The sequence below is a fragment of the Branchiostoma belcheri genome, unplaced genomic scaffold, assembly GCF_001625305.1.
Source record: "Branchiostoma belcheri isolate BF01 breed outbred unplaced genomic scaffold, Haploidv18h27 scaffold8, whole genome shotgun sequence".
NCBI classification, from domain to species: Eukaryota; Metazoa; Chordata; class Leptocardii; order Amphioxiformes; family Branchiostomatidae; genus Branchiostoma; species Branchiostoma belcheri.
The window spans coordinates 5,586,705-5,604,830 of NW_017804464.1; the positions used below are offsets into that span (position 1 = coordinate 5,586,705).

General features: G+C 41.0%; 3 protein-coding genes across 3 annotated transcripts in view; 1 reads left to right on the top strand and 2 right to left on the bottom strand.

The window, feature by feature from the left end:
• Window positions 1-466, bottom strand: part of LOC109486099 (beta-galactosidase-1-like protein 2) — a 17,480-nt gene extending 17,014 nt beyond the window's left edge. Inside the window, exon 1 of the mRNA XM_019789783.1 lies at window positions 99-466. Coding sequence (XP_019645342.1) covers window positions 99-205 — 107 coding nt within the window. The 5' untranslated portion in view covers window positions 206-466. The remainder of the gene's footprint in view (window positions 1-98) is intronic.
• A 245-nt stretch (window positions 467-711) lies between these two features.
• Window positions 712-8,901, top strand: LOC109486425 (WD repeat-containing protein 18-like). The gene is made up of 10 exons (XM_019790259.1): window positions 712-950; window positions 2,846-2,956; window positions 3,376-3,509; window positions 4,007-4,157; window positions 4,922-5,065; window positions 5,801-5,868; window positions 6,207-6,331; window positions 7,154-7,329; window positions 8,429-8,500; window positions 8,656-8,901. Exons 1-10 carry the CDS (start codon window positions 738-740, stop codon window positions 8,788-8,790), a joined length of 1,329 nt encoding a protein of 442 aa, XP_019645818.1. The 5' UTR covers window positions 712-737; the 3' UTR covers window positions 8,791-8,901.
• Window positions 8,902-10,367: 1,466 nt separating this feature from the next.
• LOC109486214 lies at window positions 10,368-18,040 on the bottom strand. Its single transcript, XM_019789928.1, has 6 exons — window positions 17,954-18,040; window positions 16,595-16,751; window positions 15,954-16,052; window positions 15,462-15,620; window positions 14,348-14,443; window positions 10,368-11,464 (listed from the first exon to the last, which is right to left on the bottom strand). The coding sequence occupies exons 1-6, from the start codon at window positions 17,980-17,982 to the stop codon at window positions 11,282-11,284; spliced, it is 723 nt and encodes a 240-aa protein (XP_019645487.1). The 5' UTR covers window positions 17,983-18,040; the 3' UTR covers window positions 10,368-11,281.
• Window positions 18,041-18,126: the final 86 nt, after the last annotated feature.

Genomic DNA, 18,126 nt, shown 5'->3' on the forward strand with positions numbered 1-18,126 from the left:
TCAGTCATTGGCAAATTTCTACTATTTCTCAAGAAGCCTGGAGCCCTGGTAGAGGCTATGTCAAATTCTAAAAAGATAATTAGAAAATAACGTTTTACCTGAAATAGTGGATAGCTCCGCTCAGTAGCTGTACGGGCTTTCCGTCTAGAGTAAAGTTCTCTCCCTCTGCTACAAGACCGGTTCTCTCCGTCCCTTCTGTCGCCATGTTGGAACTTAAGAAATAATCTCTCTTTTTTTTCGCCGAGCCAACTTTTTACACTCAAGTGGGCGTGTTCATCAAATTAGATAGGAAAATAATATGATATAAAACTCAGCTCAATTTCACTTGAACTACCCAAAATAGGACACAGAAAGACTGGGTAGAATTTCTCAAGCAGCGTTTGCTCCTACTGTGAAGATTCTTAAAGTACAAAATGGACAAAGTTCACGTAAATTTGCAATAGGGGACAAAGTGCAACAACTTCTGAATGATTCGGAATCGTAAAAAGTCAAACAGCTGGCTCTGACGTCATTGGAACATTTCATTTCTATATAGAGAGTTTATAACTTTTATAAACATTAATTTATCCATATTAAATCTATTCTTTTGCATAACATACAGTCGGTAGGTACTTAAATTTAATTATTTGCTGTTTAGATTTCGTCTTATGAACTGTCTACGCGAAGGATCTTAATAATTGAGAATTAAGAATTCTCATCCCTTTTAGAAAATGTAATCGTCCAGTGACCTCTCCAAAATGGCTGCCCACGTGTTGGAAGCGGCGCTGACCAGTGATACTTCTGGACAGTTGTGGAGCTCTTGTCTGTGGGATCTTCAGTCCGGCACGACTCTCGCCACGTACAAGGGAGACGGCAGCGGCCCGAGAGGCCTGTGTCTGCTCGGGAACCAGTACCTGCTGAGCGCCGCTAACAACAAACCGCTCATACATGTATGGGCTCTGCAGAGACGGGTAAGGCTCACTACTACTACAGTAACTAGTAGCCTGGTATCTAGTCTTACGTGATTGGGGGTATTGGGGTGTTCAGGCAGGTTCATCATCATCATCATCTTAAGTACTGCTGAGCCCAATATATATTGGATTACTAGCAGCTGCACATGTACATGTGTTAATTACAAAACAAGTGACCGGTACAAATAAAAACAAGGGTAACTAAAGGAGGGGACACTACGGAACGTAAATAACTGAGTCTGTTGGTGTAAAGGACAAGACTGTGCATTTAGTGTGTTAGTAGGACATATATATACATATATACAAGACGTGTAGGGGCGACTCAATGCAGCAGGGTCCTCGCCAGTCCAGTTTTGAACTGGGTGAGGGACCCCGCCTCCGCCACACCAGGCTCAAGTTCATTCCACTCTTTGATGGTACGAGGGAAGAACGAGAGCCTATAATAGTTGTTCTTACTCGCGATGGTCTGCAGCTTAAGAGCATGGTTGGTGCGGCGGGAGCATCGAGCCGCCGGGACAACTCTAGATGCGTGCGGCACAGAAATGACATTGTTGGTAATCTTATATAATGTGGCAAGTCTGGCATTCCTCCGTCGGCTTTCTAGAGTTTGCCAGCCAAGCTTGTGTAACATGTCGGTGACAGAACTTGTACGGAGAAAGTTATTTGTAACATATCGGGCAGCTCGTCTCTGCACCATCTCTATCCGACCCACCTGATCCTGGGTGTGTGGATCCCAAACACTGCAAGCATATTCCACCTGTGGTCTTACCAGGGCCATGTAGGCCCTTTCCTTAGCCGCAGTGCTGGCGATCCTCAGGCAGCGTCTCAGCATGCCAAGTGTTTTGTTGGCCTTAGATGATACGGCATCAACATGGCTGCCCCAGGTCAGGTTGGAGGATATGGTGACCCCAAGGTATCTAGTGGTACTTACCTTGTTTAGGAGCTGGTTGTGGAGGACATATGAATGAGTAATTGGAGTTTTAGATGATGGAATGGTCATTACTTCGCACTTTGAAGGGTTAAACTCCATAAGCCACCTGCGCTCCCATAGGCTGATGTTATCTATGTCTTCCTGCAATTTAGCACAGTCAGATTTATCGTGTATTGGCATCTGTAATATGCAATCATCTGCAAAAAGTCTCACCTTGGCACTTACAGCATGTTCTGGCAAATCATTTATGTAGGCTAAGAAGAGGATGGGCCCCAACACTGTGCCTTGGGGGACTCCCGAGGTCACAGACATGGGGTCAGAGCGCTCTCCATCAAGCACAACTGTTTGCGACCTGCCCAACAGGAAGTTCTGAATCCAGACAAGGGTGTGTCTTCGGGGGCTCTAATAGCTTCCCCCGCCCAGTGCAACAGACCGTCCCGGTAGGAGAGTTACGCTAATGAGAGACAGTATGCTTGGGGATTTAGTTTCCCCCCAACACTATGTTCGTATAGGGCTAATCAATCTCTCGTGAAATACACACCGGGAAACCTATGTGAGGCGGGCGGGACAGAGCTCTTTCGGCCCCGACCACGATCAGACTGGATACCAGGGTTGGTAGCCACTTTCCTACGGCAGCCATAGTTCCTTCACCCGCCTATCTAAATTACCACTACGGGGGAGTTGAGCCTGGGGGGAGTTTAGCCGGCCCTACAACGTTGTAGGGACAGCCAAACTCCCCACGGGTTAGACTCCCAGACCTGGCACCCAGATTATATGACTTTTGACCAAATTACCTTCGCCAAGAAAGTTATGTTTTCAGTCTGCCTGCCTGTCTGTTTGTTTGTCTGTGAACAGCATAATTTAAGACACTTAATATGCATTGTCATGGTAGGTGGGTAGGTCTTCATGAGAAAATTTGAAAAAAATGGCACGTCACAAAAATTTTGATAATTTTTCTTCCCAGGACCATGTTCAACAGCGAATGGTGTGTGGTGGTCGGGTTTCGGCCATGGCGGTGTCACCTGATGGGAACTTTGTAGTTGCTGGTATCGCCGAGAAGATCAACATTTGGCAGGTAATATATAATATATGTACAATGTTCTTACATGTACAAGAAGGTGTATGCTGATTTTTTTTCTGCATTAATTGACTGTGACCACCTATTATTTAAAATTTTTGAATAGATTTTGGTATGACCCATACTTTTGAGTAGTGCAGGTAAAATTTGTCAGGTACAGGTGATTATCAAAGTAGTACTTGGTATGCAGAAAAAAGTACTGGTATGCAGAAAAAAAGTAGTTTGAGTACTATCTATACTTTCTTGTACATGTATTTTTTACACAGGTGTGTACAGGTGACCTGTTAGCTGTCCTGTTAGCTGTCCTGTCAATACTGTCTTGTACATGTATTTTTGCACAGGTGTGTACAGGTAACCTGTTAGCTGTCCTGTTAGCTGTCCTGTCAATACTGTCTTGTACATGTATTTTTACACAGGTGTGTACAGGTAACCTGTTAGCTGTCCTGACCAGACACTACCAGGGTGTGACCTGTCTCAGTTTCACAGACGATGGAAGTCACTTCCTGTCAGCCGGAGATGACAACCTTGTCCTCGTCTGGCCTCTTCACAGGTGAGACCCAGTCTGTCATTGGTCAATCCACTAATTGCCATCTTCTCATTGGCTAAACTGCTAAATGTAGTTCCAAAGGCGAGAGTGAGACCAGCCTGTGTCACACAATTTCTTGCTGTCAGGTGCTGCTAACTGATCCTCACTGTCCATCGCAACTACATTAGTAGTTCAGCCAATGAGAAGGTGGCAATTAGTGGATTGACCAATGACTGAGCCTCTTGAGAGAGTACCTGCATGTCCATCAAATATTTCTGATTTTTATGTTACTATTATACATTCTACATTTTGATATACTCTCATGTCCCGAATAAACATACCTTAGGCCTTAGCATCTAATACATGTACATCTTTAAGAGAACCATTCCTATTCTTAGAACTTCTTGTAATTATATCCTAATAATCAGTCCAACCTTTATTTTCATGAAAATGTTAATTCAGAAGAAGTGATTCATTTATGTACTTGTTTTAGTGAACTGATTTGTTTTTTCTGCTATCAGTGTGCTCTCAGGAGCCAGTACTGCAGTAGGCCACAGTCCGGAACCCAGGCACACCCTGTCTCACCACTCCCTGCCTGTCACAGACCTGTACTGTGGCTGTGGTGGACTGCAGGCTAGGGCAGCGTCTGCATCTCTAGACCAGACCTGCAAGGTAAGAGACACTACATTCTGTTTTGAAATCTGACACTGTTAAGCCTCGGTCACAACCCGCCATACATGCATCTGCATGCTGTGTATGTGCAAAAACGTGGGCAAACGTAGGGCATCCGTGCGTGGTGAGTACCGCCTCCGTACGGAATCCCACGGATTTGGGAGCACGCAGACACGGCGAAGAACTTTAAGTGCATGTAAAACTTTTTTTGCATGCGGTCTGCATATTCACCACCCCTTCGTGCAAGTACAGGCGACGCGCGTACGTACGTAAGACGCATGTGTGAGTACAGCCTCCTTACGGTAAAGTTGCAATCCCACAGAGATCGTATGATGTAAGCATGTACAATTCACTTACCACTTGCGCAACGAACAATGCACGCAACCGCTTACAGCCAGACGTTGCGTGCAGACCACACTCAATTTAGGATTCAAACTTTGAGGAGAGGCAGTCAAGGTAACACTTCAAATATTTGGATACATTTAATTTATTGTTTTGTTTGTTTATGTTATTTTGTACATATTGTGATAGACAGAAAAATGTGTGCTTCTTTCCTGTATATGTACATTGTATAATGCTCTAAAAAAAGCTACACATAATATTTTTCTCCACAGTTATTTTAAGTCTCTTCAGGCCAGGTCCAAACCTAAACAGTTTCCAAACAAAATAGTAAATATTATATTTTGATATAAAAATGTGTGCTTGTTTCCTGTATGTGTAATTATGTAAAAAAAAACTACATATAAATTTTTTTTTCTCCACAGTTATTTGAAGTCTCTTCAGGCCAGGTCCTTATGTCAGTTTCGTTTGATGTCAGTATAACCTCTGTTACCATGGATACAGCTGAGACACGCCTCTTTGCAGGGGGCATCAACGGAAACATCCACCAAGTCAACCTGCACGCTCAGGTACAGCTTGTTTGTTTGTTTGTTTGTTTGTTTCTTTTGTATTGCATGACTGGTAAAGTGCCTCTCTAGCTAGGTGTGGCACATAATTTCTGTACTGTATGCAAGCTGTATAAGACCAAACTGTAAGGTTTGGTCTTTTACTCTTTTCAAGAAGTGATGCTCTCTTCAAACACAAAATTTCAGCTTTAAAGTGAACGGAAATTTACAAAATTACTGCCCTATATCGATTTCATGTGTCCACAATAATATTGTCTACTCATGACATGCATAAATATCGGCGGATGTCGCCAACAGAGAGCATAACTAACCTCGGAAGATGACTGTAGTGGAGATGCCATTGTTAATGTACGGCACTAACCAGTTTCTTACAGCCCGAGTTCAGATCTCGAGAGCGGATTTCAAAATGGCGCCGGTATTTGGAAAGTGGTCTTAGACTATTATTATGATCTACGGCTCTTTTTCCACTAGCCTAAGGATAAAATGTCCAGATTGAGCAGAATCAAATCAAATGCTTTTGATTCAGCAGCCTTAAATGAAAGTGTTTTTGATGCTTTTTCTGTTGGACTGTCACCAAGGTCATATCCAAGGATGGTTACAGTTAGATATAGATGGGCAAAAATACTTGCTCCAAGGCTAGTAATGCTTGCATGCACACATAAAGTTGTTTTGCAAAAAGTCCACGTCTTAATTACTCAAGGTACATTCAGTAATTATTTTGTCATTTTTTCATGCTAGCCTGTCCAGAGAGAAAAGCACATTGAAGACACAGATGATGACCAACGTCAAATTTTCAAAGGACATGGGTAAGAACAAATAAAAGATATTAAATATCCATTTCACCTATTAGTTTGAGTACACTCAATTCACAACTTTCATCATTTTATACATTGCAACAGAGTGGTGTAATGAGTACAGCTTTACTTTCAAATTCCATCGCAAATTTACGTCCCCAAAAGTTTTTTCTTTTGTCATTTGCAAAGGATTTAATTAAAAAAGAAATTGATGTGATAATCACATTAGTCATCCTAAAATGCTTTTTAAGGTTTAGTGTAAATTCTTAAAATGTTTGCAGTGGTTCAATTTGAAAATGTTTACCTTCACATCCTTGTTTGTTTATTTTATTGTATTTTTTGTTTGTTAGTAAACAGGTGACATGCTTGTCGGTCAGCATGGACGGCAGTCAGCTGTTGTCTGGGTCACATGACCACTCCGCCAGACTGTGGGACATTCCCAGCATGCAGTGCGTCAGGACCTTCTCTCACAAAGGTAAAATAAAGGGGGAGGGGGGTGTTCAGGTCTAGGAAAAAAAATGTTGTGTTTCGTGTTTCCTGATAGACCCTACAAAAAACTGCTGACTCTAGCCAGTTGTGGGTAAACCCTAGCGAGAGACGTAATTTTTTTAGCTGATTGACCAGTCCAGGATCTGACACCTGAGTGAAAAAATGTTGTGCAATTAGTTTTCAAACATTGAAGATATTGAGTGAGGTGTCCTCATGCACCTTTTACTTTCAAAGTTGTTAAAATGTATTGAATAAGTTGGATTACTAGCTACATATATAGAGGTCGACATGGTCAAAAAAGGACTAAAACAGGAAAGACAACATTTTTTTCTAAGGCCTTACTAGTAGGACTATCATTCACAACAAGAAATGAAAGATTTCACACCTTCATGAAGTATTATAATTTGATAATATTCAATTTATTATTTTAAATTTCTTGCTACTTCTTTTTATATTGCCTTTATTTATCACTCTATCCCAGCCTCTGGCAGACCATTTTGACCTCCAATTTTGACCTTCCTCCCAGCCTTCAGGGAAACCATTTTGACCTCCAATTTGATCTTCCTGTCAGTCTATGGTAACACCATGCATTCAGCATGTACCCTTGACTTGTACATGTATATTGGCAATTTCCAACACAAAAACTTGAAGTACACATGTACCCAAACGCCAGTCTTTGTCACAGAATTTCTTGTGTTGGCAATTACGGTTTAAACTGTTTCATAATGACTTCTACCAAACACAGATAATTTTCAAGATATGATATATTGGCAAAAATGGCAACAACTTTGTCCTCATACCATATCAGGTCCAGTGACCAATGCCATGCTGCTGCAGCCCCCCTCCCCCATGTTGTCAGGCAGAGGGAAGCCCAGCGCTCTGCTACAACCCTTCAAACGTCACCTTCACATTCAGGGACAGGGAGAAGACAGGGAGGAAGGGACTAGAGACACTGTAGACGTCAGATTAGGACAGTATCAAAAGGTCAGTGGTGAATTCCTGCATTGCGTCGATGAAGGTTAGACATCCAGGTAATACGATACACCAAAAAGCAGTTACTCAAGCAACTGGATTGACCGTTTCCAAAATCATAATCCAGTTGCTTGTCAGTAACTGCTTTTTTGTTCCTGCATTGGTCTACTGCAAATCTTGAAACACTTAAATGTCCAGACTATGCATGATGTACAAAATGGCTTATTAAATAAACTGGTGGACATACCAACTACTAGTACCGAATACCAGCACAGAAAAGAGCAAGAAATAGTCATGCCTTCAAGTAGCAGAGTTATCAACCAAGGATTGAGGTGTACAAAAACTCATTCTTTCCTTGAACTGTAGAGTGACCAACTTGGTGACCAACTGTACTTGGTGACCAACTCTCACCAAGTACAGGGCATTATCATAAGATAGCTTTAAACATTGTTAAGTGTAAGATTTAAAGGTTACATTTAACGAAGGTAAAAAGTCGTTTGGTGTAATGTAGCCAGCTGCCACTGTGCCATGTGCCTGCGAAGCTGGTGTGTTATGCCAAAGCGCAGTTATACGGGCTATACAGATGCAAATAGAGAAAGTTGCTGTGGCTTTATTTTCATTGTTTCAGCAATAACCTGTTGAAATCTGTACACATTTCCAATATGTGACTACTAGGGAATAGTTTTAACAAACTTATTATATAAAATAAATAGTGCAAAAAATCTAGTCTCCACCAGACTTCTTTTGCGGGGTGAATAAATCGTAGAAATCGGCCTAAAAAGGGTATTAATTGGCCAGAGAAGATAGCCGGCCAGAGAAGCTCCATTCTTGGCGGAGAAATGGAGCTTCTCTGGCAGGCTATCTTCTCTGGCCAATTAATACCCTTTTTAGGCCGATTTCTACGATTTATTCACCCCACAAAAGAAGTCTGGTGGAGACTACAAAAAATCTCCTTTCCCTTTTAACTGCAAAATTTGGTCTATCACAGTGACTGTTATTGCCAGTATTTAGAAATATTTAGAAGTACGTACTGTAAATAAGTTGCAACATCATCATACATGTATGTGCATGACTTTGTTTTGTATTTTTTCCAATTTTCTTTAATGGTAAGCAGGGTATGGTGTCTGAAGGGTTGCATCAGGACTACAGTGATCTTAAAAGAGTGCACAGTTACACAGAACAGGTATGAAAATTTCATATTTTATCTATTAACAGTTTTGATATAAACACCATTCCTATTGTTTGTAATGTTTTGCCACCATATGATATCTAAAACGACATGTTTTATGCATGGTTATTCATTTGTTTACTATCTTATTATCTTTTTTTTCCTTGCAGAAGGATATTCAGGAGAAAAGTGAGCATGTGAGTAAACAGGACTTAGAGTTTGAAGTGAAGAGGTTGAAGCACATCAACCAGGAGCTGTATCAATACGCCGCACAGAATATATTTAACAGCAAAGGAACAAGCTGACACAGCAATACCTTGATTCACCATGTTTGATACTATTAAAAGGTCTTTGTTAGTCTGAGAGTAAACACAAAATATTCAAACGGCAAAAGAAGGAAGAGCTGAATAGATTTGGTTCCAAAGTATTGTTTATACAGTTTATTATTCAATCAACAAAATCATACAAAAGCAGGGAATGCTGCATGCATCCCTGAATTGCGTAACTGATTTTTACAATAAGTTAAAAAACCAAGACAGGACAGGTACACAGAAAAACACACTATATACAAATATGTACAAACACCATTCACTCTGCTATATGCATGCAAATAGCAGGCATAGGTTTTCAGATACATGTATCAGTATTGAGTAAAACTTCAGTAAGATTTGGCATGCATATAGCAGAAGATTAAAGACAGTGAGTGATATACATGTAGCCATGATCTGCTAACATCTGTGTCCATAATATCACCAGGGTCCATAATATCACCACCTTGAGAAACAGTGTGCTTAAAGATATTTTTACTGCAACATACTTTTGGTATGCACTCCTTCACACATCAAATGTACATACCTATTGTATGTTGCAGTAAAAATATCTTTAAGCACACTATTTCTCAAGGTGGCGATATTATGGACCCTGGTGATATTATGGACCCTGGTGATATTATGGACACAGATGTTACGATAACCCCATTTGTGGATAAAATGGTAAGTGGACTAAAGCTGACACCGACTTTGGGACAAGGCCACACAACACAGTATCTATGGGCAAACCCCATAGTCAAAAGTAGTCCGGGCACAAAGTAGTGCTGCACAATACTAGAGAAGGGTGCAGAGATTGTTCTGTGCATGGCATCGAGATGGAACCTGTGGTAAATGTTAGAGGAATATGTCAGTTTTGAGACCGTAAAAGTTGAATTATGGCGCGTGTTCAGTCTGCGTAGATTTGTGCTTGGATACTTGTCCCGCCTAGTGCTGTGCGTCGGCTGCAGTTCCATGACCTCCGCAGTGGTGCTAATAAAAGAGGGCATGAGAAGAGAACGTCCCGGCAAACTTGAGCCCATTTTCACATATTTTGTACACCATACCCTGAAATTAAACATGTCAAAATTCTGAACCTTGCTTGTGCACCCTACTATAATTTTTAGTGAGTCGAAGTGAGTCACTTTGGGGTCCTTAACTATAGAAATCCCCGTAGGGCGAAATCTGTGTTGTGCCACCACAAATAAGGTAACCTTTTATGATTGGGAATTTTGACTGACCTTATGTTACTATGTTCCTGTTAGTATTCTTGGGGCACCTAATATGTGTAGTATACAGGAACACAGTCAAGCATATACATTGTAGACACACCCTGAAAATTTACTTTCTGTACACAGTGTAGTCATCTATTAGGGGTCATTAAGCAGCAAAACATCAGGTAAATTATGAATTTTACTTCCATGTTTAGAGATAAAACTTAGATCCAACGCAAAAAGTTCTCTCACCTAGAGCTTTCAACCAGTCACTCTGGTGTTCCTCAGTAGACTGACCCAGTGAGGCTTGTCACATTTTAACTCTAAACATGTAACTACCAAGTTGACACAAATGAACTTTCATGATAATTTTACTTCCAATATTTTCCAAACTGGCAGCCATAAAGGCTTGAACATGTAAGTAATACGACTTGTGTTTTGTAAGCAAATGAATGGTATTTATTCCATCTGCAATGCCATCATCATTTTATAAATCACACATATACATCCCAGTGCAACTTTCTTGGTTCATCACCAAAATGCAAAAAAAAAACTTACATACATAAACAATATTACCTTAATGCATATATTGAAGCAGCATTTTGGTATGCTTTATGGTAATTCTGACAAACACAAAAATTGACAACAACAATGAAATCAATGACATGCAAACATGTGACGAAATGTACACAATGTATATTTAGTAATATAAGGTTAGCACTACAGTATAGATTAGAAAACACAAAAACATGTAAATGATCACACTATTCAAAATTATCAATTCTACATAAGTCTATACATTGCACACTTGTTTCATTGTATGTAACCAAAATGTAATGGAACAACAGCGATTAAATCAGATACGGTCTAAGACATTTAAGCAAGGCACTGTAAAACGGATACAGCTACATGTATATGGACCAAATAATTGTATACAAGACAATAAAGAAAAAAACATCATCACACATATTCGCTGAAGCTGAACTTTGTAAACACGAGTTCGCTTTGTTTTCTTCTTGTGTGCGGGTGTGCGGTTTCATAGAAGTCTACATAGAAGTCAGTGTAAAATAAACTATTTCCAATGATACTGGTCTATATAGAGAAATAACGTTCAGATATAGCAAAACGACTTCTGACAAGTAGTTAGCGAAACAACTTCTGTCACATGACGAAACTACTTCTACTATACAGTACATGTAGCGAAACGGCTTCTGTTATGTAGCGAAACGACGGTAGCGAACTGACAATGTGGCGAAACGGCCTGTTACCGAGGAAACTCAGTTGCCGAAGTCGAAGCTGCCTCGCCTAGACCCGGGTCGGGAGGGAGGTTTGCCGCCCGCGGCGGAGTTCTGTCTCCCGTACGTCTGTCTCAGGAAGGACCGGCGCTGGGAGTCGCGGGGACGCATGTTGTTGTTCCGCACAAACTCCCGCAGGAACGCCCGAGCGCCCCGCCTGCCTTGCTACAATTGTCGATCATTAAAAAAAGAAAATAAAGAGTAAACAAGAAAAGAACGTGCATCATCTGCAACCCAATAGCAAAACATATACCGAGTCTCAAAAGAATCCGTCCACCCAAACGCGTCAGAAACCGCTGCGAACATGACAATCTAAATCTCTCACAAAACCCTTCCGCGGAAGGATGTCTCCTCCCCCGGAAGCAATAAACAACCAAAAAAAAAATAGTACAAAACAACAGAATCTTGTGATAGAACTGATAATCAAATCTAAGTATATTGATATGATAATTAAAACTAAGTATCTCTTCTTGAGTAACTTGGCCATGGCTATCTTTTCCACTTATTGCAATGTATATGAGATTATCAACTTTATTGTTGTTTGGCAATACATTTTACTTTATATGGTATTGCTACACACAAATTGTTTAAGTGATACAGGATTTTTCTTTGTAACTTTCTTTGTAGCTTCTGGTAGGAGGAAAACCTACATGTAATCTTCTTCTGTAAGGTACGAATCACTTCTTATGTTGTAAAAAATGAAGAGCAAGGACTAGTACATGGTATGATGTTTGATCAGCCCCTCGCTTATTCTTCGTACATATCATTTATATTTATTGCACTTAAGTGACGAAGTAGACAATACAGATTTTTCATGTTCAGTTATTAAAAAAGGATGATTTCAGAAATGTATAGAGGAAAGGGCAGCTTTTGTTTGGTGCAGAGAAATGAGCTTATGTTATATATAATTTTATTAGAAAGGTAACATTTGCAAAGCGAATGCATAATGTTTGACTTCGCATATGGTTTGCTCTGTTAATTCTTACTCAAACACATTCATATATATGGTCAGGCAGGAGTATAAATCCCTCCTACTATAAAACTGCAACATTATGTAACCCAACACCAGTCACCATGGTGAGAGACGTCAACAAATCAGGCCATTGGCCAGGTCAGGCCATTGGCCAGGTCAGAGTTCAGTGTTTGGAACCGAAGAAGAAGAAGAGGAAACGTAGCAAAAACAGTATGTTTTCCTTCGGTAAACATAGATGTTGAGGATCACTCGATGAAATCCTCACTTTGCTGAATGGACTCTCTTTGGCTCGATGCAAAATGCGTTCTCTTCGGCACTGCACCCGTGGAGTCATCAAAGTAATCATGACTTGTAGAGTAAGAAGTCTGTACATCTGCTGAGGAGTCTGAGTCATTAGGAAGATGTCTTGAAGAGGTAGAAGGAAGATCAGGACCCGGTCTTCGGAGAGGTTTTCCTGGGGCACGAGGGTCTTCTCCGCGCGGCCTGAGCTTGAATTTTTTGACGTAGTTTTTCAGGAAGGCCCGACAGCCTCTCTTTCCTTGCTGTTGAGGGGGAAAATGTAGAAATGCACAAGAAAAGTAGAGATAGCAGTAAGGGGAATAAGAAGAGTTAGTGGGTGACTAGGGATCTGGTCACATTTATTGTACAATCATCGTACGTCCAGAAAATGAAGACATTCTTTGTAGACTCTACCAGGCTTCGGGAGGTGACTGGAAAGAGTAGAAATCGGCTAAAGAGAGAGATGACATGCCAGGGGAGTTTTTCTGCTGGGAGAAAACATTTTGCGGCACACGAACAGCCGCCTCCCGAAGCCTGGTAGAGGCTACATTCTTGGGGCAGTCAATCATGTATTATTCAGAATTAATTTCAGCTGTCTCGTTAAAAAGCCGTCTTGAATATTCATTTTTCTATTATTATCATTTCTTGTTTATTTGCAGTTTGTACTAAAAAAAATACATCAATATGTAATAAATTATGTACAACTGCAACGAATGTGCCGGGCAACCCATGCCAAGAAACCTAGAAGTTTATCGAGGGTGTTACCCGTAAATACCATTTTCTAAATTCCTTTTTGCACACACGTATTGTTAACAGCAGAAATGAATGTTAAAACCCTTGCCCTGCGGAGCACAACAATTGTTGTTCTGTACATACATACATGTACAGTACAGTACCATCTGTATAACACCCTGTATAGGTACGATTTGGGGGTATTTCTCGTGCAACGCATCACACCGCAGCGAAACGCAACGAATGCGGAAGTAACTATGCCACTGCAGAGCAAAAAAAAAAAATGAGGGTCTATAATCTAATTAAGACATGAAATTATTGAAAAATGTGTGCCAGGAATGCCAGCAGGACAAGGGTTAAGGACGTAAATTAAACTATATACATTATCCATGCTTGATTCAGCATTCTACAACTTAAGAATCGATATCATACGACAGATGTGACCGTGCAATATCATTGGTCCAAGAAATTATATCTTATCTATGTAATTTATGAAGCCAAAGCGCGGAATATTAAAAGGGATATGTTATTATAGTAGTACCAACACTTTATTGGCATGATAGGTTGAAATGCCACGAAAAGAAAAATTGCTTGGCCGAAGATTGATTCGATTTTCAAAGACTTCTTGCAAAGATATGATATAAATTTCAATAAGTGTCCACCGTTTGTCGTACCAAATCCCTTTTATATCTAGAAATAAATTAGTTTTGTTTCAAAGATCAATAGCAATCTATTTTTAAAGGTCATTGTTGCAAGTGTTTTTTTCTTTACAGACTACATTGCACAAATTGCAGACTTAGCTACGTCAAGAATATGTATGTTTAACCCTCAACAGAACCCGGACTGATTAATCTGTACACCTGGGGTTCGCGCGGACCCCAAAGCAGTTTTTGCTAAATTTTAGAAATTATCAACATGATACCAGCTCAATTGTTTTGCAAATTGATGTGTGAACCTCTGAGTCCACATTACATACAAAAACCATACATTTTGACCTTTTCCTATTTTTTGGCGAAGAAAAGACAAAAAGAAGAAATGCCCGATTTTTAGCCTTTCTGACGTACCTCGATAAGAAAAAGTTTGTCCTCAGCTTCGAGATCGAAATCCGCTGTGTCTACGTAGTCTGTGTCGACGCCAATAGTTCTGTCAGCGTCCCGTTTCTGAAATAGAAACAAGACTGGCAATGAAAACATACATTGCCATGGCGACGGTGGTTGATGTTAGAGTTATTGTTTGCATGGCACTGCCATCATTTCATGATTTTGAGGAAGACAGATACAGTGCACTCCTCCCCCGAGTGTATAGTGAACGAGCCCCGGGGTCACAGAAAGTAGGGTCATCCGTGGCAGACAGGTCTTCTGGGTCTTCCCAAGGGTTTCCAGGAATGTGGGCATAGATGTGGGTCAGAGAAATGCCTGTGGACATTCCATTCCTGTGGACAAAATGCCTGTACAATTCCTAGAATTCTTGCGAATTGCACACAATACTGTACCATTAGGCTCCTCCCTGAGACGTCGCCAAAAACAGGAAAGTTGTAGAGATACGTACATTACAGCTTTATATCATAACCACAAAAAATCACCTTAGGACAACCAGAGACACAACCCGAAGCAACACTTTCGTACCGATTAGGCCACAGCAAGTAATTTTTATGGATGACATCAACGCGCGCATTGATTATCGCCTGATTTGGGGAAAAACAAGAAATTTTGTTGCACTCTCACAGTGGTCAACTGTCAACATGCCAAAAATGGGCAAAGATGTCTGTTGCCATGCCGGGACGTGGATGGCAGATAAATATGAAGAGAGGAGACAAGGCAAGGCTCTGATTTATTGTTTTGTCTTTTTCTTTGATGTATTTTATTCCTTTTACATGTGATGTTCCCACTGAATCAAACCCATTTGCACAATTATTGAAAGCTTTTATTTTTCAGTAACAACGGATGTTGTAATAGTTGGCAGTAAACCCTGAAAAATACATATATACGGGTTTTTATTTCTTGTTTTTAACAAGGTTTATGATGTCAAAATTTGAAAGTGTAGGAATCTTCTTTTTTTGGCCAGCCTTGTTTTTTTTTCGCCCTATCGCAATACATTTAGAGTCTGCGGGGGATGTCATCCATTAAATTTACTTGCTGTGGCCTAGTAAAAAATAAAACCAGAATGTTTAAACCGTACCTCAACGTAAAGACGTTTTGAGATCATCATCTGAGCGGCCTGGAGCTGGAAGAGGAAGTCACCGACGTTCTCGATGTTACGCCGCTGGTACCCCAGGTACTTAGAGAACAGATGGACACCCTTCGTCTCCAGGTAGTTCACCAACTCTCTGTACGTGATCTAGGAACAAGGAGCAATACTGTAAGTATTAAGTTCAAATTTTAGCATGAAAGTTCATCTGTGTTGGTTTACTTCATTATCTCCAACACTGAACAGAGACGGGGGGCGACACAGGTTATCTGACACGTATGACCCTTTGCTGCAATCACGTGTTTCCGACGTCACGTCCCGGAAGCTGCAGTAGAAGGGTCCATTCCGTGGTCAGCCGAAAATCTAGTCACAATTTACTCAGTGTTGTGTACTGTTGGCAAGAACGTTTATCCCTTTTTGTCATAACCAGGCTAGATCGGTATGAGTACCGGTGTGTTACAGGTGATTGACAGGTGACCCTACCTGTCCGTCGCCGTCCACGTCCAGCATGTAGAACACGTCATCAATGTTGACGCCGTCTCCGAACAGGATACGGGCATCTTCTGGGGTAAATAGGTGCCTCTGTGCAGCAAAACAAATCGGAATGTAAATAATATGGAAGTCCAATAAAGATTAGCTGAGCCCCGAGAACACACGTCACAATGACGGCGGGCGCTATAGACTTCCTGTCACTTTTGTCCAATTACTGACGTCCGAAGGTCTTATAATCTAAGGGATTGGTTACAGGATTTCTGAGGAAGACTGCAGGAGGACAGTCGAAAACTTGATGCTATTTTTGTTGCTGAAAAAAAAAGATAAACTCATGACTGACCACTGCCTGTATATCTAGCAATCAATGACCATGGCGCACAGACATGTGTTCCGTCTTTCTCTCAAAATAAACGCTGACCATCTACCTGCCAACTCCAACAAATCACGTCGATTCCTACGCTCAAGAGGAAACGTGATTGGCTGGTGACTAAATTCCCTCAAAAAAGTAATCTCTGATTGGCTGGCAGCTGACCAGCGCTATTAAACGCAGCGCTAGCGAAACAGACGGGCCGGTACGCCAGGACTGTTTCTAGATACATACAAGAGGCGGGCTTGGTATGAGAGAATGTTACCTTTCTAAAAGCTCGTTCCAGCTCCTTCTTGTCGATGGTGTCGTTCTTGTCCAGGTTGCTCTCCCTCAGCGCCGTGAGGAACTTGTCCGCTGCCGTGAGAACCTCGCGTTTCACCCGCGCAGACTCTTCCTTCTTCCGCTCAGAGTCCGTGTACTTCCTAATGCACCGGGCAGAAAGGAGAAAATTTCAGCTGGAGCAAATAACTAAAAAATTCCTAGAACTCACGTTAAACAGATGTAAATGCAGTCCTAATGAACAAAAATGGGTCGTGAGGTCGTGTGGCGTAACGGCAGCGAGCTCGACTCGTAACTAAGAGGCCCTGGGTTCGCGTTCTGAAATGCCACCGATCTTGTGCCCTTTGGAAAGGCACTTTACACGACTTTCCTCACTTAACGAGTGTTGTCTTGTCCTCTATTCGTCCTCTGCATTGGTGGCGGCATAAAATAAGTTGATATAATCGAGTCTGCTGTCACCATGTCTAGTCATGAAATGTTGAAATATGAAAAAAAATGCATTATATGTTTAGCGTATAGAATTAACTAGTACGCTTTCCTTTTACATACTGTGCAGCTTTAATGCAACCTTATATCAAATGTTCTATTCAAAGATAAATACATAGAAAAAAATTGGACACATAGATAGGTAGATATATATGTATAACGTAGATAAATAAATGAATAAATAAATAGAAAGACAGAGATAGAAACTGATGTTAGACATTAGGTGAATACGACATAATGTAACGTTGAAGAGATTCATTTGTCACGTATAGATACAGTTCCTAGTGAATTCTTTCATCAGTGACAACTTTGGAAGGATAAGGATACTAACCTCCAAATTTTCGATGGCTATCAGTCCATCTTGTTCACGGAGTGGCCTAATCTCGCGAGAGTGCGAGACTAGGCCCGAGACTGGCATCGGTCTCATAACCCACATAGGAAGATTAAGGAAGACGGTGCACATACAGTTGGAAGGTGCCAAGCTGAACCGGACAGAAGGTTGGGAGCTCCCCAAGACTTACTGGCCCCTACTTCGGAGGGAGGCGGCGGGGGGTGGGACCCGACAGACCGATGCAAGTCTCGGGCCTAGTCTCGCACTCTCGCGAGATTAGGCCACTCCGTGAACAAGATGGACTGATAGGCATCGAAAATTTGGAAGTTAGTATCCTTATCCTTCCAAAGTTGTCACTGATGAAAGAATTCACTAGGAACCGGGAGATAATGTAAATGTTAGATATATGAATAGGAATAAACGCAAGTCAAATAACTGGTCGTATCTATAGGTGAATACATATAAGTTAGATGACATACTATAATAATTATAGATTAGATACTGTCTACAATCTGCTGTGTTACTTACTTCGCCAGTTTGGTGCTCGGTCTCGGCATTTTCTTGCCGTCAAAACGGGAGTTGAGTTCGTACTCCAAGAACTCTGGGTCTGTATCCGAATACTGCGGCGGGAAATTGTAGAACAATGGTTATGTATTAGTTAGATACAACCATAGCAAAAATTGCGAATAGATTAAAATATT